This window comes from Eptatretus burgeri, chromosome 6, assembly GCF_056783735.1.
Source record: "Eptatretus burgeri isolate ZD-2024b chromosome 6, Ebu_testis_v1, whole genome shotgun sequence".
NCBI lineage: Eukaryota > Metazoa > Chordata > Myxini > Myxiniformes > Myxinidae > Eptatretus > Eptatretus burgeri.
In genome coordinates this window covers 52878088-52903998 of record NC_140966.1, presented here as the reverse complement: position 1 = coordinate 52903998, position 25911 = coordinate 52878088, and the positions used below count along the sequence as shown (strand labels likewise).

Below are 25911 nucleotides of genomic sequence, written 5' to 3'. Positions count from 1 at the left end.
GATGAGAGGCAATAGAACAACTTTTTTTCATTCGCTTGTCAGAAGAAAAGAAATTTGTTCTACTCCGTGTAAGCCCCAAGGCAACATTGAAAACTACTGGCAACAACGACCTCTGTAGGAAAATACAAGTATATGCTCTGCATATAAGTAATACCATGCTTGGCACTTCTCTGAATTCATCTTCTATACTTTTAAATATAATTTCCAGGGTCTCTTCGAGAAATTCCAGAAAGTCTTCTTTTGCATCAGATGCCCAGGACTTTTGCAGAACCCGATGGCAAATTTGAAGGATACACTCACATTTCAATGACACAAGAAATCTATAAAGTAGATATTTAAAATTCATCATCACACCATTTGAAAGCCTTTATCCCTGAGCAGGAGTCAGATTTTTGCAGGCTCCAATCATGGTACCCTTTCTTGTGGCAATGTTTTTTTTTTTTTTTTTTACGGCCGGATGCCATTCCTGACGCCAACCCTTTGGTCGCTTTCGACCCTGCAGAGATAATTACCTGTATACTGGTACTCATTTCACCGACCCTCAGAAGGATGACAGGCTAAGTCAACCCCCCTGATGCTAACTCAGCGGCCAGCGGGGCTCAAACTCAGGACCCCAAGGATCCCAAGCCACTGCCTTAACCACTAAGCTACACCAGGCTCATTGGATATTTAAAATTGAAATGAATTTTTAAAAAACCCCTAAGTTTTAGAGAGTTTAGTAAAAGTTCAATTACTAATTTCACAGAGTGCATTTTAAGTTTGTGTTAAGAATATGAACTGTTAGACGAGCTTTACCATCGTCACTTTCATTCAACGGCAATATGTCATCTCATGCTGATTTTGTGGATGTGCCTGACTCACAACTTTCATTTTGTCTCTCTCAATGGCTTCAGGAGGTCATTTAGATTCTCTTCAGGAGTTTCAAGTTTAATGTGCTTATTCTTAACAATGCACCTCAAGCAATCCGTGTTGCACTGTCAATATATGCAGCTTTTTTCAGTAAAAAACCAATAATAAAAAAAGCTTGCAGACGTTTCCAGGATGATGATGTCACTGGTTAGCCTTGGGGGTTTTTCACATCAATTAGAATTTGACTTTTTTGGTTCTGCTGTTCACCCTCATTTTGCCTCCTCGGATCATCAAGATGTGCCAAGTACATCTGTTTTGCTGCAAATGCTAGTTAAAACATTTACATTTAATAGTCCACCCACATTTAGAACCTGTTTGCAAACAATATGCTGAGCCTCGAAGGACTTCTCTCAGAGTTTCAACAGCGATGTGCAAATTAAATGGGAGACATGTACAATTAAATCATTCTCTACTGCATCGTTAAGGCTTGCTACCAATTAAAGCTTTGAAAAACTCACCAGCCTTCAGAAGCTTGATTCTAACAATACTAGATTCAACTGAACAACAACCCATGGAATCTCATAAGATTAATGGTTGGTCATATTCATAGTAAAATGCATGGATGGATGACAGTCCATGAACTCTGAATGCATACCAGTAACAGCAACATCAACATCAATGAAGTCTGAATCGTTGTTTTGCAATTGCCCAGTAATCAGCAATCTCTTGGCATCAGAGTGGTGGAGGTACCATAGTATATGGAGGTCATTATAAGGTGCCATAATGGTGTTTCGATGGGCAGAGACACCCATTGGTGCCCCCCCTCCTCTCCAGAAACCATTTCATAACAGCCATGTGAATAAAATGCACACCAGTGAAGACAATGCAACATGGTTTTACCCACTCCACCACCAAGCCACTCATCAGAGAGTACCTTCAGGAATTAAAAAGCAAACAGAACAACAACTTTTGTTATAGTGAACATATCTATGGACATGCTTTAATCCTTTGAGGCCAAATAAGAGTTTAGAACAGGTAAAACTTTGGAATTTTCACAAAATGGAAAGCACAATATTATGACTATACAGAATACAAAATAAACTATAATTATCTGAAAATGTTTACCTTCAATACTCCAGTCATTTGGGATATGTACTTCTCTTTCAACAGTCAGGTTCCTTGAGTTCAGTGTGGCTATATTGATTATTTATCAAGGTGTGCTTGAGGTGTTCCTTTTCCAGAAATTTGCATCTTAATAACCAAAGAACTTTGGAGCATTCATATCTAAAATCCAGAATCTGACACTCACATACAGTTTTGTTTTTACACAGCTTTCCTCTAAAGCACATCCAATCTCCCCCTAATATATATATATATATATATATATATATATATATATATATATATATATATATATATATATATATATATATATATATATATATGCATGCATACGTGTAAACACATCAATGAGAAAATGTGTGAATGTCATCAACTGTAAAGGAATTAAATTGCTCATCACCTCTGCAACCAAATGTAGACGGAGCTTATGTTTTCACCCCTGTCCGTATGTCTGTGAGCAGGATATCTCAAAAAGTTATGGATGGAATCGGACAAAATTTGGTGGACAGGTTGAGTGTATGACAAGGACAAATTGGTTGGATTTTCGTGAAGATCTGAATCCGGATATGAGAATTTTTCTTCTTTTTTTATTTAAGTGATTCTTCATAATTGAGAGATGGGACCACAAATAATATATAGCACGATATTTGAAAAGTTGTGGATGAGTTAGTTGGATGACGAGAACAAGCCGATTCGATTTTGGTTAAGGTACAGATCCAGATCCGGACTATCAGTGGGTAACAAAACATAAACTGTTCAGCCTGGCGGAGGTATGCGCTCTATCAAGTGCCATTGTAGTTATGTTATACTTTCGTCCCTGTGTGCTGTTTCTATTTTCATCAAGGAATTTTTGTGATAAATGGTGCCTTGTTGTCGACATTGTTGAATTTGTTTTTCGTGTAGAATAGGCCTAATCCCTGGATGGCCAGGAGCTAAATCATCTTGGTTTTGAGATTGTTTTTCAGTTAGTTTAATTTTGTTCCCAAAATTTTGTCCTGCCTCCTCCACGTTATCCTATTTCCCCCTCACTTAAAAATAAATAAATAAAAACGCACTCCAAAACACCTCATTCTGCCTTCTACTTGCACTTCCTGGACATCTTTTACTTCCCGCACCTCTTTTCTTTTTTCACCTCGTCTCTCAATATACGTATTCATTGAAGAATATGCCTTTTCCTGCAAAAACATTAAAATTCTTCACTTTCCTAATTTCTCCAGCATGAGTACCCCATGTGTTCTTCTTCATCATTAACTATTCTTCCTCTTCATCTTCATCTTATTCTCCTTCACAAGACATATTTTGCAAACCTGTCTCTTACCTAAGCGCTTGGTCTGTCAACCCTTCTCTAGTTCCGACAGCACAAGCTTTTTCCATGCCTTCAAATAAAATTCCTTCCACCCAACCCATGATGTTTATCTCAGAATGTTAAATATGGAAATCTTGAGAAGTAGATTTTGCAGAGGTTGGCGACACACAACAATCAAATACACTTCACAATGTCACTCCTTTGTGTAAGTACCAACCACCAACATCTCCTACAAGCCTGCGTCCTTCCAATCCCACCCCTTCAAAACCCCGCCCCCTCCCCCAAACCCCCACTCACCCAATGCCTCCTCCCGGTGCCTCATTGTGAGGACCTAAAACATCCGAGGCCTCTGCTCCAACCTGACAGATCTCTCAATCCAAGCTGCTTTTTTAGTGTGTACTGTTGGACCCCAATATTCGTGGATTCGTTATTCGCAGACACCGCGTATACGCGGTTGATAACATGCGACCTGATTCTATATCTGCGGCACTGTGCTTCAAGTATTCATGGTTTTTGTGGGCGCAAAAAAAAAACATATCTTCTATGAACAGCGCACATAAAACACAGTTCTAAAACATATCTTCCACCAGTTATGCATAGAGCAGCTGTACATATGCAAAAATACACATCTTCCATGAGCCGCACATATGACTTGCTTCTACATTCACGGACCTGCGCTTTGTACTGTCATAGTTTTTCGTGAGCGCATACATTTTTTTTAGCCATGCTATAAGCGAGCTCTACGACCTGTTTGACCATTTGCATTATAAATATAGATGCGTGGCATGTCCCACCATTCACACTATAAAGATGCTCCACCGTATCTACCAGCTGTTGGGTAAGACGTCACCCCTCACAAGTGACACAATTAAAATGCTTCACGGCATCCAACATCAGCTGCATAAGACGTTATCACCCGCCAACATCCCCCACAAACAATGGGCAGACAAGTCACCCCTCCTGCAGCTACCCACAATTCCCGGATGACTACAAATGTGCAGCGTGTCCCGGGTCTCAATCATTCTTCTCGTCCCGCTGCCTTGACCTGTGTTTTGGCTCTCACTCTGCTCATTGCTTAAACAAGGCTCGCAAGCACAAGACCAGTGCTGGAGATGCATCGAATGCCAAGAGGCAGAAGAAAGCAATGAGCCTGAGCAACACAGTGGAACTGCTGGGCCGGTTTTCGAGAGGAGGCAGTGCAGCCTCTGCAGGCAGACTGTATGGAGGAAACAAATCCACTGTTCGCTACATACGGATGAACGAGAAAGCGATCCGAGAAAGTGTTGCGGAGTGCGCTGTACTGAGCACCAAAGTAGTCAACCAGGTCTGGGATGTCCACACAAAAAGGATGGAGAAGGCTCTCAAGATGGAGGGAGGACAACTCGTAGAAGAACATGCCTTAAAGTGGACCCCTTATTCTGGCTGGACACATATCTGGCTGGCGCGGGTCACATGAGCACGAGTGATGCAGGTAAGGCTACAAGTGATACGCTAAGTGATGTGGGTACGAGGGGCCCCAGTCCATTCCGAGCGAGCAGGGGATGGTTTGACCGCTTCAAGATGCAGTATGGTCTCCACAACATCAAACTGTCAGGCGAGCATGCCTCCACAGACCACATGTCCCATGCCATGGGACATGCGGGCAATTTCTGACAGGCTGCAAGATGCCGATCCAGTCATGGAAGGCTACCTCAAGTTCAAGAGGGGCTTGAATGACTTGATGCTCCCGTACAGCGAGCTGTATTGAAACTTGCGGCAATCTGCCAAGGCAGCTCTCCATCACGCATTTTAAAAAAAAATTTGCGCCCTAGTCCCTCCACCTCAGGAACATCAACTGCCTCTCTGGCCTTCCCCTCACTGCACGACTCATCAGCGACCTCACCTGCAGCAACCTTCAGTTGTTCATCGAGTTCACTGGATTTGAATTCATAATCATCATAATTTGAAAAGTTGCATAAATAAAAAAATTCCAAAAGGTACCTGCTGTTGTTTTTCTTAACGTTTACGGTAAGGTTGGTTAAACACTTAATAAACTGTAATCGCATTCCTTCAATAAACATGGTCAACGGTACCTGGTGTTGTGTTTTTTTCAATTTATTTAAGAATGTAATCATGTGCATTTGTCATCGAAAAAGATTTAACAAAAAAATATATATATATAATAAATCTTTTATAATTTCCCCCTATAAATCGGGAACTGCCGGGAACCTATCTCCCACCAACCACTTTTCCATTGAAACGATGCTGCGACATTTGTTGTCGACATTTCTGGTTTCACCAGTCGTGGTATTTTTCATGAATCATGAACCGCTGGGAACCTATCCCCCTTTTTCCCATTGAAACAATGCCCCGACATTCACGGTTTCGACATTCGCAGCATTTTCCAGGAATGTATCCCCCACTTCTGACAGTGCGTAGTCGAGGCTCATGAAAAAGCTAGTACAATGAATGGATCAGGATGTAACAGGATGAAAAAGGAGCAGGAGAGATGCATGCAAACGGAACAGTGGAAAGAGAGCAGGGGAAACACCAAGAACAGAGCTGAAGGTCAAGACATAGGGAGGTGGACAAACAATGGGTGTGGGGAGGAATGGGGGGCAGAAGATTATGCATGGGGTGGACAAGATGGAAACAGAAGGAAACACTCAGGAGGAAAAACTGGAAATTTGGAAGGAGGAGGAATTGGGGTGGGGTATGGTACGGGTAGAAAAGATCATGATTTTGGATTGGGGACAATCTGAGATCATGGTAAACAGCTGTCTTGAAGACCTGGAGGGCAGAATGAGATTGAAGAGGATGTGGATGTTGGTTCCACAGGTGGGGGGGGGGAAGAGATGAGTGGAGGTGAGCAGTGATCCTGGATTTAGTTAGTTTTACCAGAAGGGGATTGATGATGAACCATGTGTGCCCCGCAAAAACCTTGGGGGGGACAAAGTACGGAAAGAACAGAGGGTGCAAGACCATAAAGGAGGTGGTATAATACAGAGAGATCACCAACCTATCTGCGATGGTGAAGTGATAGGCCCATAGACTCAGCTTCATCACGGGAGATTCCAATAATCTTAAAAGGCCTTGGTTTCCATGGTGTCAAACTGAGTAAGATGTAAGGTGTAGGGGAGCGAGCCCAGAGGGGACAGCAGTACTCCTTAAAGCGGTGGATGAAAGCTTTGAAGGTGGACAGGAATTCAGGTGTGCCAAGGAAGGAATTTGTACAACGGAGGATGCCCAGTCAGCGGCTGGCTTTGTAGGTCAACTTTGAAATGTGGTTTGCCCAAGGAAGATCATGGCTGATCGTGAGACCCAGGAGTTTGAATGAATGAACTTCCTCAAGAGGATTGTGAAGAAGTTATCCACCCTGTAAGGGGGTTTTCGTGTGCACTTTTGAAAGAAATCACCACCAAACTTGACCCAAATGACCTTTCACATGTCCTCTTCAACATCTGATGTAGGGCAAAAACGTTTGACCTTCATTAACACCCCCTAATTAGCATAAATGTAATATGACCACCACCGCACATGGCTTAACTGGAATGGTGTATATCTCAAAAACTACAGCTTCGATTTTGACATATTTGGTATGTAGATAGTTTAAATGATGAGAAATTGAATGGAGTAGGTTTCATGACCTTACGAGGACAAGGTCATCAGAAAAATTCAAGGTTACAGACATTTTTGGCCCAAAAATTGCTATCATGTGCATATCTCTCTAGCTGAAGCTCAAAACTCCACTTATTTTTTGTGCATCTACATTATCTAAATCGGTGAGGTTATATCTTCAGGTGAAGGTCAACATGGTGGTCGATATGGTGTCAATATCAGGTCACAGAGTGCGCGAGCGATCGGAACCCAGGCCGGAGCTCGAGCCTGTGTGGACCTTTGGATGTGGTGATTGTACCAGTTTACATACAATACACCGCCACCGAAGGTCATTTACTCATCCTATTTCACCTTAAACATGGGGAATTTCAGTTTAAAGTGTCTTGAAAGTGGGTTTTCTTTGGGTCCACGAACGGATTAATTCACTCCATTATTTCTTATTGGGAAAATATTTTTTAATCTGAACTTCTTGCAATCCGAACAGCCTCCTGGAACGAATTAAATTGGAATTCTGGGGGCACCACGGTATAGGCAAACACCTATACTCCGATCCCTAGCGGTAGCGCACGGTGGACGCAGACTGCCACGGAGGCCGTACGTAGGTGCACGGCGGGCGTAGGGGAACCGTGCATCGACCCTGCGTTGCCCGCAGGTAGTCACACAGACTGCAAGGCCACCGTACGGCGACCGTGGAAATAGTGCGGCCGCCGTAATATTTTGGGGGTTGGGAAAATTCATTTTTCATTGAGAGGAGCTTACGGCAGCCGCATGAATAATGCAAGCCCACCGTACGCCCTACGTACGGTCGACGTGGAACACATTTACGTCATAGCTTGGCTTGTCGAATTGCTACGGCGAACGTAGAAATGAAAAAAAGTTATAACTCCGCGCTACAATTCCACGGCGCCCCTACGGCCTGTAAAATATAGCCAAACGGCGTAGGGCCTCCCTGAGGCCACCTCAGTTTCTCTGCGGCCGCCGCACGTTTCTGTCAATTCAGAGGGCGTACGGCCGCCGTATCCTCGCCGTAGAGCAAATGTGACCTAGGCCTTATATTCAATGCTATGAATAAAAGGTTAAAAACATCAAACACACATGTTCGACATAGGACGGATAGGGACACTCCCATAGCTATATACATCGCTCTTAAAGTGCATAGCAAATCACAAAGTGGGGACGTGGTCAATCAGCTGAGCAAGTTAGGTATCTGTATCTCATATCAACGAATGACACAACTATCAGTTGAGCTGGCTAACTCAGTCATTGCAATTTTATGATTTGAGCAAATGACATGTTTTTGTGCTCACAATATCATTCTTTGATGTTATTGGAGCTGATAAGCTCTGGATTGCCTTTGGTATGGGATTTTTCCGTTATATTGCCATTCATGAAATTTGCCAGGGTATGTCTCATTGAAAAGTCAATGCACTGCCTACATTTCATGCACTGGCCGGCTCAGATACCACCTCATTTTGGTCCGGTATGGGCAATAAGTCAAGTGTTTGACAAGTGGTCCACAAGACCGGAGCTTACTCCTACCCTGCGCTGACTGATGGAGAGGCTGCTGGAAATATCCACAGATTATGTGAGTACTTTTGAAAGCTTTGTTGTGTCAATGTACTCTTCAACTTGTCCCTTTGGCGAAGTCAATCAAGCATGACAGCATATATTTGCACGTTTTTCACGCAGTTTCTAATACCTGCCTCCAACTCAGGCCGCTCTGAGAGAGCGAGTTAAACTAGAAGGTTACTCGGCAGAGCGCATATCTCCGCCAGGCTTGACCAGGCTCCCCACCCAAGTTTCTGCAGGGCACATGCAGTCCACCACTAACCCCCTTCTGGTGAAACTCCCAAAATTCAGGACCACTGCTCACCTCCATTCATTCATTCCTCTTTTTTCCTGGCTGTGGAACCAAATTCCACATTCTCTTCAATCTCCTTCTTCTCCCCCCCCCCCCCCCCAGGTCTTCAAAGCAACCATTCACCACCATCTCAGATCATCCCCCGTCCAAAAACCATGATCTATTCTACCCCCGTTAAACCACCCCCACCCAAAATTCAGTTTTTCCTTCCTGAGAGTTTGCTTTTGTAGCCGTATCCCTTGTTGTCCGTCTCTGTCTATTTTGTCCCTCGGCCCCACTGTTTTAATTTCCCCCTTCCCCTTCCATTGTTCCTTTTGTTCTGTTATGTCCTGATCTGTTCTATGTTTTCGCTCCTCCATGAGCCTCAACTTCGTATACCAAAAAAAAACTGCTGAGTAAATTATATTGTAGGATGATTAACCTAGTTTTGTTTTGTGCGGCTGGAGAATCTATTTCACATCGAGTGTATGGCAGCAGAAAAGATAAGTTGGTGGAATGCATGGAAAAGTTTGTTTTGGAGAGAAAGAAACATGGAAACACTAGCTCTGGTGAAGTCGATATGAAGGAATCATTTGTAGGTACTTAGGAATCTTTATATTAGAATGGGCAGCACATGATAACAGAAGTGGCAGGCATGAGAAAAATAATGACTGCATGCATACCCCTCCCTACCCCTTAAAAATTAAAATCAGCTATACAGTGATAAACTTCACCTTTCTCTTCTGCATTCGTCACGGTCACTGAAAAAGAAAAAGAAAAAATACATCACATGCCTCGTAACATTGTTGCAACCAATGTATTCATCAAAATCATTTTCCAGTTATCTTCCATTCGCTCAGCAAAATTGACATATTAATATGACAATAATCAGACCTGCCAGATGCAGGAGTAAATTTATTTATAATGCTATTACCGAGAAGATGGAAATCAAAGGCAATGGATAATGTCTGAATTGACAAAGAGTGTGCACGAAAACGTATAAATTAGAACACGGCGCACAACATCAACGCCAATAAATGATGTCATCTCATTACAATTTGAGGTTAATGTGAAAGTGTTAAACACACAAAGTAATTTATTTAGATGGGTATGGTGGTGGCATAGCCATAAGCAACCCCAGAGGGTTGGGTTAAAAACCCAACTTAAAGTTATGGATTTACAATCGAAAAACTTCTGCTCATCAAGCTCATCAAGCACAAGAATGATCATATCGCTCTTGGTTTATCAATGAAAACTACGCTGTCTCATAAATAACTGTCAGAAAAGGGGTAATCTTCCTGCTGTGCCTCGTCTGATCTCCAAATGGAGCTACTCCACATTCTGTGGTTGACTCTATATGCCCTAAGGGTAATGTGGAACGGAGAATATGCCTGGTGTTGGCTTAATGGTTAGGGTGGTGGACTTGGGATCCGAAGATCCTGCGTTCAAATTCCCCTTTGCTGTTTAATTAATACTAGGTGGGGTTGACTCTGCCTGTCATCCTTCTGAGGTCGGCAAAATGAGTGCCAGCTTGCTGGTATCCTGTGTCGGAATGGTGACCTGTCCAGGATTGTGCCCAATAGCTAAGGAGACTGCTTTGGCAGCACCAATGCTCTGCACAGAGTATGGTCCCAATGGATACATCATTGCAGACCGGGTCAGGGGCGAGAAGACCACGAGGGGAGAAGCTACCTCGGGTTCCCACCAGACTCTCCGGAATCGCAGGCCGAAATTTGCCAGGGATGATCCCAAATGGATGGATGGATGGAACGGAGAATGAAAAAGTTTACCCATGAAGTTGTTCTACGGTCCATGTCGTAACGAGAATGTGGATGGCAAACTCTCATGAAGATGAAGGCTGAGAATTTTTGACTGACTGACACTGATACATCGAAAATAACAAAATCAAAACTGGAATGGCACTCAAAGAGCACATAATCCTGCCTCGCGCATTCATTCTGAACAAAAATACCATCGTGAACTGAACACGTGACGATTATGGCCCACATACCCATCTCATCCATGCACCACATTATGTCACGTAGTTTCGTGGCATGGGTTATGAATGTTATAAATTTAATCACTCACTCACGTCAGGTCATCGATCAGACATATAAAGTTTCCAATTTTTTGGATAAGAATTTCAATTCAACCAATTATGGCTGGAATACCACTTCACCGATGACATCATAATAATCACCCTTTATACCCCGTGGGGAGTTGATGACATACGCCAAGTTTCAATTTTTTTCGTTGAGCGATTTCAGAGAGCATGATGTCCAATTTTTTTTCCTCTAGGTACAATCACCAGTTTTAAACTCATTCCGTCAAACATACACACACACACACACACACACACACACACACACACACACACACACACACACACACACACACACACACACACACACACACACACACACACACACACATAACCACAAACAGACACTTCTCAAATTATAGCATGATGGCAGTTGTCTTGCTTTGCTGCTTCATTGCTGACGTTTTATTGGACTGTTGGACTTCCTGTTTGTCTTTGTTTGACTTCTTGCCCATTCAAACCCTTGAGTTAAATTGTGCCATGAACGTTGGGTGCAATATGTGAGCTAACATCTGAAGACTTCAGAAATATGAAATTGATACTTCTCGGCACATGCACAAGGTTGGGCAACTATTTACAACAAATCTTCGAGGCACCAAAGGCACTTAAAACTGGCATGAGATGCGAAAGAGGGAACAATCTTGAAGGCTCTCATGCCAGAAGTGAGGCGCCGGAAAATGTCCTGATGGAGGAGACGTTTGTTGTGGGACAACCAGTGGATGGACCAAGCCTCATGTTGGCTTAGTGGTTAGGATGGCTGGCTTGGAATCTTTGGGTCCTGAGTTCAAGCCCCATTGGCTGCTGAATTAACACCTGTCAACCTTCTGAGGTTGGCAAAATGAATACCAGTGTTCTGGTATAGGAGCACAGACCCGGCAGCCAAGCTGCCATACACAAGAAGAAAAAGAAGTGTATGGGAATGTCTGATGAGGAAGACCCCTAAACTACAAATCTCAAACTTCCCCAATCTTTGGACTACAACTGAATGGTCACTCCCATCCCCTCCACCCCCCAAAAAATCCTGGGAAAAAACTTTTACCCTTTTCTTTTTCTTCTACTCAATCTCTGGGGGAATCCGGTCAGAGTGCCCAGCTTCCTTGGGATTGTGGGCTTCCAGTGAGGATGTCTGTGGCCACTGATGATGATGGTGATGATGACGATGATGTTCCAAAGAAGAATAAATGAGCAAAGATGCTGAGAAAGTATAAGGCCGATCAAAGCAATCAGAGTGGAAGGATAGCTGATAGAATGCTGCACTGCTTATTGAGGTGGACATGTTGTTTGCGACTAATGGCTACTGCTGAAGAGCTATTCCTGGTCCCCAAGCCTCACTCATGACTATCATCTTGATCTTCCGAAGAAATCCCCCTGATTATGATTACAGTGATCCTAATTTCCCATAAAATCCCCCTGATTTGCAAGTCCATATTCCTCCTTCCACACAAGGTGCCCTGCTCACTTCAGCTGGCTCCTTACCAGTCTCCCCATCGAGTCATTCTCACATCTATCTCCTCTCTCAGTTCATCCATCCTTCTGACAGTGGCCTGCAAAAGTATTCACCCCCCTTCATAGTTTTCACATTTTGATGCCTTCTGTTCTTTATTTTACACATTTTGATGCTTCCTTACCACATTGCAGTGCTTGACCTTCCACAGCTGATGCCACCTGAGTTTATTTCATGATGCTTTCAAATCAAACTTAACATATAGAGTCTTCACAAACTACTCCAAAATGATAAAGCTAAAAAATGCAGATAAAATGTGACTAAGTTACATTAACAGAGAAAATTGGATGATTCTCAGTTGCATAAGTGTTCAAACCCTTTGCCTAATAAATCCTAAATCACTTCAGGAGAAAATTATTTGTTTGAAAGGTTAAAAGAATAAGAGTAATGGGTTTCACCTGTATGTAGTCGGTGGTTTAACATAAAAATCAAGATTCCCTACTTATCGTAGAAGTTTTAAGGTGCAACTCACTTGGTCAACCAACAAGGAAGACATGAAGACCAAGGAGCTTTCCAAAGAAGTCAGACATAAAGTGGTGGAGAAGCACCGTTCAGGAGAGGGTTAGAAGAGGATTTCCAAGTCACTCATTATCCCTTTGAATAAAGTGAAATCCATCATTAAGAAGTGGAAGATGTATCATACCACCCAGACTGTACCTAGATCAGGTCGCTCATCCAAACTCAACAGCCAGGCAAGCAGGAAACTGGTTCGGGATGTCACTGTAAATCCAACATTGACTGGAAGATCTGAAAGGCTCTATGTCCGAGTTGGGGGTCAATGTTCATCAATATATAATATCCTGTTCCCTTCACAAAGCTGCCCTCCATGGACAGTTGGCAAGAAAGAAGCCATTAATGTAAAAGACATCTAAAAGCTCGTATGGAATTTGTAAAAAAGGTATGTAACGATACTGCAGGCATGTGGATAAATGTTTTGTGGTCAGACGAGACAAAACTTGAACCTTTTGGTCTAAATTCAAAGTGTTGTGTCTGACACAAGCCTGCCACTGCACATCACCCAGTCAACACCATCCCCACTGTCAATCATGGTGGTGGCGGCATCTTGTTATGGAGCTGTTTGTTATTATTAAGGACTGGCAAGCTTGTCAGGATAGAAAGGACAATAGATGGTGTGAAGTACAGGAGAATCCTTGACGAAAACCTGCTCGAAGCAGTCATGAATCTGAAACTGGGTCGGCGATTCACATTTCAGCAGGACAATGATCTGAAGCACAAAGCTCAAGTCACACTGGAGTGACTGAATAACAAGAAAATAAATGTTCTTGAGTGGCTCAGTCAAAGTCCTGACTTGAACCCAATTGAACATTAATGGTGAGACTTGAAGATTGGAGTCCATCGACGATCCCCATCAAACTTGGCAGAACTAGAACAATTTTCTCATGAAGAATGGGTAAAGGTTTCACCATCTCACTGTGCAAAGCTGGTAGAGACCTACTCAAAAATACTCATAGCAGTCATTGTTGTAAACGGTGCTTCCACCAAGTACCGACCTGAGGGGCTGAATACTTTCACAACCAGTGAGGTTTTGATTTGTACATGTTTTTTTGCAGGTAATCCTGACATGTAACCTCCTTCAACTATAACTGTGTTTAGTTTGACCTCTTCAGTTATGAATAACAAAGTTCAGTTAGAAAAATTGTTTCTACATAATTCATAATTGATCTAAATGTGGCAAAGTGGTAGGGGGTGAACACCTTTGCAGACCACTGTATATATTGTTGCGGTCTTCGCGCCCGCCGGCGTGCGACGGCCACGTAACTCGAATCGCGGCACGTCGCCCACCGGACGGACAATCCAGTCGTGACCCTCTCGGACTAACGCCGGGAACCAGTCACGGGTGGACCTTTCGGTCTCACCGCGATCGAGCCAATCAGCCCCCGCGTGGGATAGGGTTGCTCGCCAAATTCGAACTACCTAAGTACCCACGCGGAGGGTAGACCGGGCGATCGCACCTCGCCGCAGGTCGACTTCGGACACGGGCCACTTAAGCGACCCGTTCCGTACTATCAGAATAACCGAGCGGTGTTCTCGTCGACCTCGACGGTTCGATTAATTATCGGGCGTATTCAGCCCACTACCAACCCTTTACGTGAAGCAAGATGGGGATTCAATGGAGGAAAAGACGAAGGGAAGCGGGAGAACAGTTCAACAATAAAGCACATTTATTCGCGACGAACGGAAAGCACACAAATACAATTCCACCAAATGCACACAAAAAAGAAAACACAATTCCATTTACACAAAAAGCAAACATAAAAGTGAAAACACAGTGCAGAGCTAATACCGACTACCGAGCACACGGCAACACTTATACAATTCTACTTCACAGACGGCGCCGACAACACATACCCAAAACCAAGGAAAAAAAATACCCCCAAGAATGGGGTAGGCCTGAGAGCCGAGACCGGGTCGGGCCTACCCGTCTGGTGATGAGACGCGGAGCGGCGATGGCCCCGCAACCCGCGGGCCTCGTGGACAGTGCCTGGTAGGGGGTGGGAACGGGGCCCCCTTGGTCGCACTATCTCAGCGCGGGGGGAAACAGGAGGGGGTTGCTGATGCTCGGGGTATAGAGGATCTTTATTATCCCTGGTGTGCGTCTCCACCTCGGCCAGGTCGCGCTGCCGGCCTCCCTCGGGCGTGCAGCTCCTGGCACCGACGCGAGCACCCCCTCGTCCGACTCTCTTCAGCTTCTCCAGCCACTGCAGGCTTCGGGCTCCAGACTTCTTTCGTTCTCGTTTGCGACCCTCTCCTTACTCGTTCTGACTGACGAACACCGTCCTTTTATCCCCCCGTAACTTCGCCTTTGACCCCCTCCCTTTGACCTTTCACCTCGCTCCCCATTGGCCCGAGAAAAAGTGGGCGTGAAGGCTTTTTGATCCACAAATTTGCATATATCGATCGCCCTGGGGGCGGGGCCAATTCGCCCCTCGCTCACCGATTGGACGGCAAAAAGTGGGCGTGTGTCGTTTTTGATCCGTTTTTGAAGCAGAAAATCCGTGGTTTTGTACACGCTGTTCAACGTGCGCCCTACACGAGTCCAGCATCGGTGCCCATGAGTGGCGCGAGATGACGGTGATGCGATGGTGGCGAGTTGTGACGGTAAAGGTCGTGGCGGTTGTGGTGAAGCGGTGTTGTGGTTGGTGGTTGATGTTGTGGTTGTGGTGATGGCGATTGGTCCAAAATAAAGATAGTAAAAGAAAAACGGCTATCCTGAAGAGTCGCAGCACGTATAAATGACATGTATTCCCACTAGACAACGGGTTTGGGCCAAACTACACATGCACTTACCGAGATACCTCACCTAAGGGACCTGAATGGTGGTTTGCGAATCTGGTAACCACAACACTACCCCCTTCCCTTTTTACAGACTCGTCCCGAGTCGTCAAATTTTCGTGTGCCATCATGTGTAGTTTTCCCCTAGTACACTTTACCTACGGATCCCTGAGTGCGACATTCATGGTATTCGTGTCCCCAAAATAAATAACCTGAGGGCTGCGTAACTACCTAAACAAACTCACTCACACGGACGACTTAAATAAAATTGCCGGCGCTAAGACATACATGCCGGGGGGGCGCACTCATATTTACAGTACATCTTACCTTAACTTACAAATTTTACACTAAACCATGGCCCAGGATCATTGAACTCTGCAAAAGAAAGCAGTTAGCAGGGAGCCAGGCTGCCCGCATGCAGTCTCTGGCTCAAAACAATGCAGGTGACAGGGAACGTGGCTGGCTGCTCACACGCAGTCCAAGGCCTTCCCTTTTGAACTGAACTCAGTGAACCACAACGGTGCTTGGGCTGCACAACGCAGTCTCCGTGCCAGCTCAAGTGGCACACGCAATGAACACAACGAATGGATGCATGAACGGTTTGAACTGAATGCAGTGAACCACAACGGTGCATGGGCTGCACAACGCAGTCTCCGTGCCAGCTCAAGTGGCACACGCAATGAGCACAACGAATGGATGGATGAATGGATGGACCGAATGCAGTGAACCACAACGGTGCATGGGCTGCACAAACGCAGTCTCCGTGCCAGCTCAAGTGGCACACGCAATGAGCACAACAAATGGATGCATGAACACAAACACGGTGCACGGGCTGCCACTGCAGGCCCGTGTTGTAGCTGCCAACAGGGCAGTTCTCGCAGCTTGCAAACTGTTGCCTTGATCCTGGCGCACATGGAAATGAACAGGGGGGGGGGGGGCAAAGCAAAATTGAACGGGGCTGGTGAACATGGGCAGTGGGCATGGCATGGCAAAGGTAGCAGGCAAACACAGCCCGTAGAAGAAGGCCGCTGCAGGCAAACACAGCCCGCAGAACCAGGCCGGCACAGGCCTCGAAGAAAAACAGCCAGCAGATGAACTGGCCGGCACAGGCCTTGCAGCACACAGCTGCCGATGAAGTTGGCCGACCTCCGCCTTGAAGCAAAACACGGCCAGCCGATGAAGTTGGCCAGCCTTTGCCGTTCAATGGAGGTTGGTGGAGGGAGTGCGGTGGTGCTGGCCACTTGGAAGGCGGGCTCGGACCTACCTACCTGTCTCCCTCCCAACCTATCGCCTTTGCCTGTCACTGTACATACCCACTCCCTTAATTTGTCAAACCCCAATTTAGCCCCAACTTATTTTTTTGTTGTTTTTATTTTTACTTCCCCACTATAAATCGTCCCCTAACCCCCTTTATCGTCTTTGTTCGGCTAACCTATCCTGTCACCTAGCCTACTCCCAACCCCTACGTTCCCTTCCCGGAGGGGAACAAGGGAGAGCTAACGTCCTGTGCCGAGGCCCAACGAAGCCTCAGAATGGCCTCCCCAGAGTTCGGCGATCTATAACCAAAGTGGGTCCAGCGGCCCACAACGACAGCGAGGGGATGGATGGTGCGGAGGGGTACACTTCCTAATCTACCCTATCCATTTAACTGTTAAACTACCCCGGGGCTTTCAACAAGCGCCTCTCGCTTAAACTATTGGTTCTAACAACCCAGATTCCCGTCGCCTGTGTTGGTGTCCTTACAATTTCGGGCCTCGCCCCCCAATTTTCTCTCCGTGCCCTCACACGGTCTCCTGGCTGGGACACGTGGCTCCCTTTGGCAGGCACGACCCTCTGCCGAATCTCCCGCTATGGTACCCCCGGGCACTACACTGCCTCCGAGCCTACCAGCTCCCTAACACCGGGGAGTGCCCCCCATGGCACCTCCCCTGAAACGCACACGTGGCAGGCCGGCCTCCCGGGCCCCTTTCCGAGGGTCACCCGTGCCCACAACACTGCCCACGCGGCTAATGGCGCCCCGGGCCCCCGCACCAAGCAGGCGCACCCGTGCCCACTACTCTATCCCGGCCCCCCATGGGCCCTTGGCCTACCGCGGCCGACTAGCCTGGTGCCCGGGGTACCCACTCAGCGATACTCACCTTTCGCAGCCACGCTCCCAAGCCTGTCAACAGGGCTCCTGCACCCCTCCAAATGGGTCTCGAGCCTACTTTCCCACCAACAACAAAACGACCTCCATTTTTCAATTTGACTAACCCAGCTAACTCACTCTACACTGACCCCGGGGTCCCTTGGGCGGGAGTCACTCCTCCCCCCAATCACTCATCGCACCATGCATTCCCCATTCACTCCACTCACACAGACCCGCTGGCCTCACTCACTCAACAAGTACTCACCTCACAACTCACCAACTCTTCAACACACACACCACTGAACTCTGCCATCCTTCTAACTACATCCCCTAACTAACTCGTGCTCCCACGTCGTCCCTTAAACTATAGCACGTTCCTTTTAACCTACGTAGCTAAGCTACGTCCCCTCTACACATCCACAAGTCTGTCACTGTCTCCTAACTCAAAAATTCATTTTATTTCCCAACCTAAATCTGGTTACAATCCCTCTAACTAATCCATTCCACGGACTCCATGAGGACTTACCCCTGCCCCATGAAGTCGGTCTAACTAAGCTAACCCTTCCCCCTAACTAGTTTCCATCCTGTGCCCAGGTAAGGGGGTCTTTCACCCCTTGCCCAGGAATCCTTTGCACCCGAAAGTGAGGCTTGTTCTTTTTTTTTTTTTTTTCTACATGCGCAGCGCCAGCGCGGCAACTCAGAGCTCGCGCACTTTGCACCTGCCCGTGACGTCATGCAGCTGCACGTGTTCCTCGTCCCTCCTTGGACGGGACCATCCGGCAGAGATACCCCTCCTGCCGGATTCCAACCCCACGTGCAGCCATGACGTCACCGTGTGCATAAAAAAAAACAAGCCCCACGTCTCGAGGGGTTCCCCACGCGAACACATGTGCTTTGCCCGTTGGAGCTTAACACACACGATCGCGTGGAGAACCCGTCCGGTCCAAATCCATAATCCTGCCTAAACTTTGTCCGTCCGCGGGATCGGCAAATCCACCGCTGGCGTTTCCGGACCGGGACTTCACTCTCGCAAGCGAGCACGTGGCGGTCTCGTGCGTTGCACAGCACGGACCGCGTGCTCACTGCTGGGCGAACCCGGCACGGTCCCCGAAACAACTACAGCCGCTACTCGGCTTTCGTTTCTCCCATGTCGCCGTCGTCGCCATTCCACACACGCATACCTGCGTGTTACGACGCACACAGTCCACTCCATCACATTCACCCCGGGAGACGCGGCTGCGTGCTCCCGCATGCCAACCGACATCTCCCTCTCATACCGCTCTCTCACACACACGGTCTCCCTTGCACACAGCGACCTTGCACACGGCCGTTCACTCACGCGTGCGGGGGCACTAACCCGCGGTGCCTCATCCACACTCCGTGCCTCATCCACACACGGCGTGCTGGGAAGCACGTACTCCGGCACCATCGCCACCACACCACTCACACGTGGTGCCTCACTCGTACTGGCCGTTTCACTCACACACACGGCCTCACTCACACACGGTGCCCCATCCACACCCGGCGTGCTGGGAAGCACGCACTCTGGCACCATCGCCACCACACCACTCACACACGGGGTCGCTTCCACACACGGTGCCGCACTCACACCTTGCACCACACACACAGGGACAACCACACTGGGGATTTGTGTCCCCACAAGGGTCTCCGGGGCTACACCCCCCAAGCTCTCCGTGCACCCGTCCACAGCACTCGTCCCCTCAACCTCGCAAAGCACGACCGAACTCACCTGGTCGTGACTCGCCTCAAGGGGGCATACTCCCTCCCCTCGTTCCTGGAGGAGGCCATCCAGGTGCTCGCACCGGGTCCCAACACGCTCCGCGAGCTCAACCCCATTGTCCTCCACTACCTCCGTGTGTGCGTGCGCGTCACTTACCCCGTCTTCATCGTGTAGTCTTCCCTCTATCGTTCCCATCTCCCGTGTCTCTGCCAACTCTTCACCCTTTACCTTCCTTGTCTCAACTATTATTTCTGTTGTCGTCACCTCGTGTCTCGTCTCACACGTTTTGGTCTCCCCATTTAATTTTTCCCTTTCGGTCATCGTCACGACCCTCGCCCAACACGTTCCACGAATTATTTTTTCACCCGCCTCCACCGCGGGCCTGTCAGCCGTTGCACCCCCACCCAGCTCGTTTGCTCCCACACGTGGAGTCGCCATTCCCAGCTCCCTGGTCACGGCCTTCATGCCCGCCTGCAGGCATCGGCCCATGTTCTGCGTCTCACCCCGTAGTTCTTTCATTTCTTTTCTCATTTGCTGTGTATTCGCATCCATCGTCGTTTTCACTTCATTTGTATTTGTATCCATCTTTTCGTTCATGCCTTTCATTTCGTTTTTCATTTCATTTGTATTTGTATCCATCGTCGTTTTCACTTCATTCATTTGTTTGTTCATTGCCGCCAGCATGGCGCATAGCTGGGCCATGTTGGATGCACTCAGCTGAGCCGTTTCGGCAAGGGTTGGGGAAGGGTCTTGGTGGAGAGGGGGGGGGAGGTGTCATACACCGCGGCCGCTGCCGCACCCACCTCGGGCCCTGGGTTCAGTTGGGCGAGTCCGTGTTCCTGCACAATCAACATTTCCTGCTCGGGGATTCCATCCTGGACCATGGACTCTACATTATTACACATATACATTTCTAATACCCCCGGCTCCCGCTCGCCTTGAGACGCCATCTTGCTTCTCGTGAAGGGTTAATTTGCTCGCTCGTAATTTGGAGGGAATCGGGGGTCGCTTCTCTCACCCCTGGACCGATTCCCGTAAATTTAGCCGGAGACAGGAGAGCCCGTTTTCCTGTTCTCCGATACCAGTGCCGCGAGGAGGGCGATGAATTTGTATCGCACGACCTGACACCAGTGTTGCTGTCTTCGCGCCCGCCGGCGTGCGACGGCCACGTAACTCGAATCGCGGCACGTCGCCCACCGGACGGACAATCCAGTCGTGACCCTCTCGGACTAACGCCGGGAACCAGTCACGGGTGGACCTTTCGGTCTCACCGCGATCGAGCCAATCAGCCCCGCGTGGGATGGGGTTGCTCGCCAAATTCGAACTACCTAAGTACCCACGCGGAGGGTAGACCGGGCGATCGCACCTCGCCGCAGGTCGACTTCGGACACGGGCCACTTAGCGACCCGTTCCGTACTATCAGAATAACCGAGCGGTGTTATCGTCGACCTCGACGGTTCGATTAATTATCGGGCGTATTCAGCCCACTACCAACCCTTTACGTGAAGCAAGATGGGGATTCAATGGAGGAAAAGACGAAGCGAAGCGGGAGAACAGTTCAACAATAAAGCACATTTATTCGCGACGAACGGAAAGCACACAAATACAATTCCACCAAATGCACACAAAAAAAAGAAAACACAATTCCATTTACACAAAAAGCAAACATAAAAGTGAAAACACAGTGCAGAGCTAATACCGACTACGGAGCACACGGCAACACTTATACAATCCTACTTCACAGACGGCGCCGACAACACATACCCAAAACCAAGGAAAAGAAATCCCCCAAGAATGGGGTAGGCCTGAGGCCGAGACCGGGTCGGGCCTACCCGTCTGGTGATGAGACGCGGAGCGGCGATGGCCCCGCAACCCGCGGGCCTCGTGGACAGTGCCTGGTAGGGGGTGGGAACGGGGCCCCCTTGGTCGCACTATCTCAGCGCGGGGGGGAAACAGGAGGGGGTTGCTGATGCTCGGGGTATAGAGGATCTTTATTATCCCTGGTGTGCGTCTCCACCTCGGCCAGGTCGCGCTGCCGGCCTCCCTCGGGCGTGCAGCTCCTGGCACCGACGCGAGCACCCCCTCGTCCGACTCTCTTCAGCTTCTCCAGCCACTGCAGGCTTCGGGCTCCAGACTTCTTTCGTTCTCGTTTGCGACCCTCTCCTTACTCGTTCTGACTGACGAACACCGTCCTTTTATCCCCCCGTAACTTCGCCTTTGACCCCCTCCCTTTGACCTTTCACCTCGCTCCCCATTGGCCCGAGAAAAAGTGGGCGTGAAGGCTTTTTGATCCACAAATTTGCATATATCGATCGCCCTGGGGGCGGGGCCAATTCGCCCCTCGCTCACCGATTGGACGGCAAAAAGTGGGCGTGTGTCGTTTTTGATCCGTTTTTGAAGCAGAAAATCCGTGGTTTTGTACACGCTGTTCAACGTGCGCCCTACACGAGTCCAGCATCGGTGCCCATGAGTGGCGCGAGATGACGGTGATGCGATGGTGGCGAGTTGTGACGGTAAAGGTCGTGGCGGTTGTGGTGAAGCGGTGTTGTGGTTGGTGGTTGATGTTGTGGTTGTGGTGATGGCGATTGGTCCAAAATAAAGATAGTAAAAGAAAAACGGCTATCCTGAAGAGTCGCAGCACGTATAAATGACATGTATTCCCACTAGACAACGGGTTTGGGCCTAACTACACATGCACTTACCGAGATACCTCACCTAAGGGACCTGAATGGTGGTTTGCGAATCTGGTAACCACAACAATATATATATATATATATATATATATATATATATATATATATATATATATATATATATATACCCTCTTCACGCCCACTATAATCCTGACCCAGTTGTTATTTGCAGACCTGCAACCTCTGGTGTTGCTTCTCTGCCAGTGCCACTGTTTCTCGATCGTAAAGGTAGACCGGCATTACACAAGACCTGAGAACTTTCCCTTTCAATTTCCTCGATATTTTCCTGTCCGCCATGATTCCCTCTTCTCTCCTCCATGCACATGCACCTACCTCCCATCCGTCATCCAACTACCATTTATAAACAGTAAACCCCGTGCTGTTCTTTGGCTATCCACTGCTCCAGCTTTTTCCTTATTCTCCCATCCAGAATCCTATCTTGTAACTTCATGACCTCGAAGCATGATGCCTCAATATCTCCCTGTATCTTGTACCTTCCCTTTCCTTTCCTCTTAGGTATTAGAACAATTTGACTTACCCGCCACTCCTCTGGAATCATACCCACTCTCTCTCAGACATACATTCAACAGCCTCTTCATCCAACTGACTGCAACTCCATCCACGACAACTACATGGTAGCTCGAGCTTGCCGTTTCTTCGTCCCTGGTTCAATACCACCTCCCTTTCTGTCACTAACTTCCCATATCCATCCTTTATCACCACCCCTCCCCCACAACTATCTGATCCTCCCATCTTTCCACTCCAACAACCAACTTGCTGATCTCTTTCAAAACTATGATTCCAACTGCATTTCTTCTTCCATCTCCTTCTGTGTCTAACATCTTGTATCCTCCTACCAACCCCCTCACTCTGTCCCCTTTCCATATGGTCTCCTGAATACACCAACTCCACCACCTCAATTTCTCTTCCATCCACCACCTCAATCCCATATTCAGATTACCTAGCCAGACCTCCCATCCAAAATTGCTGCCACCCTGGCTGAGCTTGTACCATCTTGGATAGTTTGGGACATTATGGTCACTCAGCAGTGCTGCCCAGGCTGACCTGCAAAACCTGCCATCCTAACCAGCTGTCCAACCCAAAATACAAGCAGATACATGGGTGTTTTTATGTTTTGCAGTCATATTGGACACCATTTTCGATGCTATTTCAGATTTTACTTTACACATTCATTTTATCTATTTTATATATAGTATTTTTAAATGTATAAAGTGCTTGACCTCAAATATGTGGGTTTAGTCGAGAGATCGACCGATCAGTTTTACGGTCAGGTCAGTCAGGTTTCTTGACTGCCACTGGTAACATGTAACCCAGTGCTACCTGCTGCATGGTCCAACATTGCTGCGACGGCAATGAAACAAAAATTAGTCGGCGACTAAACCGACTGCCCTCACTGGCTCCGCCAATGGGGAGGGTGACTGTGACAATGTAGTTCTGGTACTAGCTGCCATGTTAGGGTGGTGACATGGGTGGCAGGGCGTTTCCAGCCATTTGTTTCATTATTCAAACTGTGAGCGTCATATACAGCAATTCCTCGTTTAACGCAGTAGTTGCGTTCCGAGAATTTACCGCGTTAGCTGAAAACGTGTAAAATGAAAGTAATTTTCCCATAAGAAACAGTGTAATCAGTGGAGGTTGTGCGTCAGGACTTGGGTGGATATTGGATGGGAAAGACAGAGAGAGAAAGACAGAGGGAGAGGGACACACTTATGCATTTAAAATAAAATAAAAATAAAATGAAACTTCACCAAGCGATGTTAAATGGTGTTGCTTGCAGTGACGGGGGTGGAGGGGTGATGGTGCGATGTTCGAGGGGAGGAAGGTGCAGGGTCCTCAACACCTGAGGTTGCAGTTAGTCACTTTAATGTGATCGGCAGTTCATGTGACTTACTTTCTTTGCAGTAATGACGAAACACTGAGCACTCGCTTTGATTTTATCGGCATTGCACGAATCACTCGTACGGTGGATTCCATCAGTCCAAGAACTCCGCAAACTTTCACTGCTCCCATCACTCGATCACTTCTAATTTCACCTTCATTACCTCCGCCACCAAAGGTGAACGATGTTATGTTTTCACCCCCTTTCTGTTTGTTTGTCTGTGCACAGGATTTCTCAAAAAGTTGTGGACGGATCCAGATGAAATTTTGTGAACAGGTTTGGTGTGCGACAAGGGTGAACTGATTCAATTTTGGTGAAGATCCAAATCCGGATCTGGATACGAGATTTATTTAATTTATTTAATTCTCCCATTGAGAGAAAGGGCCAAAAATGATATGGTACTGCACAGCATGATATTTCAAAAATGTATTGGGCCCGATATGTTCTGGTGGATCAGGCGTTACGTGGCGGAGGTACTCTACCGAGTGCCCTTCTCGTTTAAATAGCTTTTCTTTGTTTCTTAGGTACAAAGGCACTCGTTGTTCCCTTACCAATCATGATGTTGAATGGTGCGTAAGATTTTGCATGCTATTGAAGATGTTTCGATTTTTGATGCAGCCACACACCGCCCAGCATCCCACAGCCCATCTCTGACTGGTTCAGTCAGCGGGGAGTGGTGGATGAATTTGTTTCAGATGCTTATATCAGAGGGCACGGAGTAGGTGTTAACTCAAATAATTCTCGTTACATAACTGACTGCATCTGGGTCCAAGGTGACCATGGATATACAAGTACAGATTAAAAGGTCCCAAGGTAACCAGGGTGTAGGGCACAGCATGCTGTGGAGTGTGTGTCACACGAACCCAGCACAGGTGCACCCTGCACGAATGGCAGATTCGGCTGCGGGGCCTCCGAGAGACGTCCCACATGCGAATGGTCACAAGGCGGCTTGTGAGTGTGCAAAAGGGCTATGGTTCTGTTCTGTTCTGTTCTTGCGTATGGCAGCAATCATTTCTTGGACGAGTGGTTGTGCCACTGATGCTGTGCCCCTCTACCAGTACCCTGGGGCTCATTTTGCCGACCTCGGAAGGTTGACAGGCTGAGTCAACCCCATCTGGTGTTAATTCAGCAGCCAACGGGGCTCAAACTCAGGACCCTAAGATCCAAAGTCAGCCACCCTAACCACCAAGCCAACACCAGGCTTAAGCAATACCGTGCGAGAGTGGCTATGTGAAAGGCTGCGAGGCGGCCCCGTATATGTGCGACGTTTGAGGAGGTTCCGTAGCACGAACAGTGGCCATGGGGAATGAAATAAATTGGGATTTGAAAGCTCGGAATATAGTCCTACCTTTTCCTCTTGGGCATATCCATCGCTGTCAGCAAGCTCTCACTAACGTTTTACAGTAGCCAACTGACCTGAAATGTGGCTGCAGATGCCAAATTGACACAAGGGGGGAGCTCAAGCTGCCTAGCATCAAGAGAAGGAAAGTTTTTTTTTAGTTTTTTTTATTTTATATTTTTTTTATTTAAATACCGACCATATCGGCGCCATCATTGGCCAATGCCGATATCCTAAAAATGCCAGATATGGACCGGGCCGATATGTCAGTCGACCACAAGTTTCGACCTGTCATTCAAAATTCTGTACTATGAAAGGAGCTGTGCATGTGTCCATGTGTCCATGTGTCAGTGCATGCATGTGTGCGAGTTCCACCCACAAGGTGGACAGTTCGCCTGACTCCACACACAATTTCTATACTACGGCCGCCGATTTAGGAACCCTTTAGAACCCATTAGATTTACCTATTCTCTCGAGCAACGCTTTTACTGGTTTGC

General features: G+C 47.3%; 1 protein-coding gene across 2 annotated transcripts in view; it reads right to left on the bottom strand.

The window, feature by feature from the left end:
- The window catches only part of LOC147024790 (palmitoyltransferase ZDHHC2-like), a 63267-nt gene that overhangs the window by 27115 nt on the left and 10241 nt on the right, over positions 1–25911 (bottom strand). Inside the window, exon 2 of one of the 2 annotated variants that reach the window (XM_085885046.1) lies at positions 9449–9475. The exons of the other annotated variant lie outside the window; for it this stretch is intronic. Coding sequence (XP_085741172.1) covers positions 9449–9475 — 27 coding nt within the window. The remainder of the gene's footprint in view (positions 1–9448; positions 9476–25911) is intronic. 2 annotated transcript variants of the gene reach the window in all.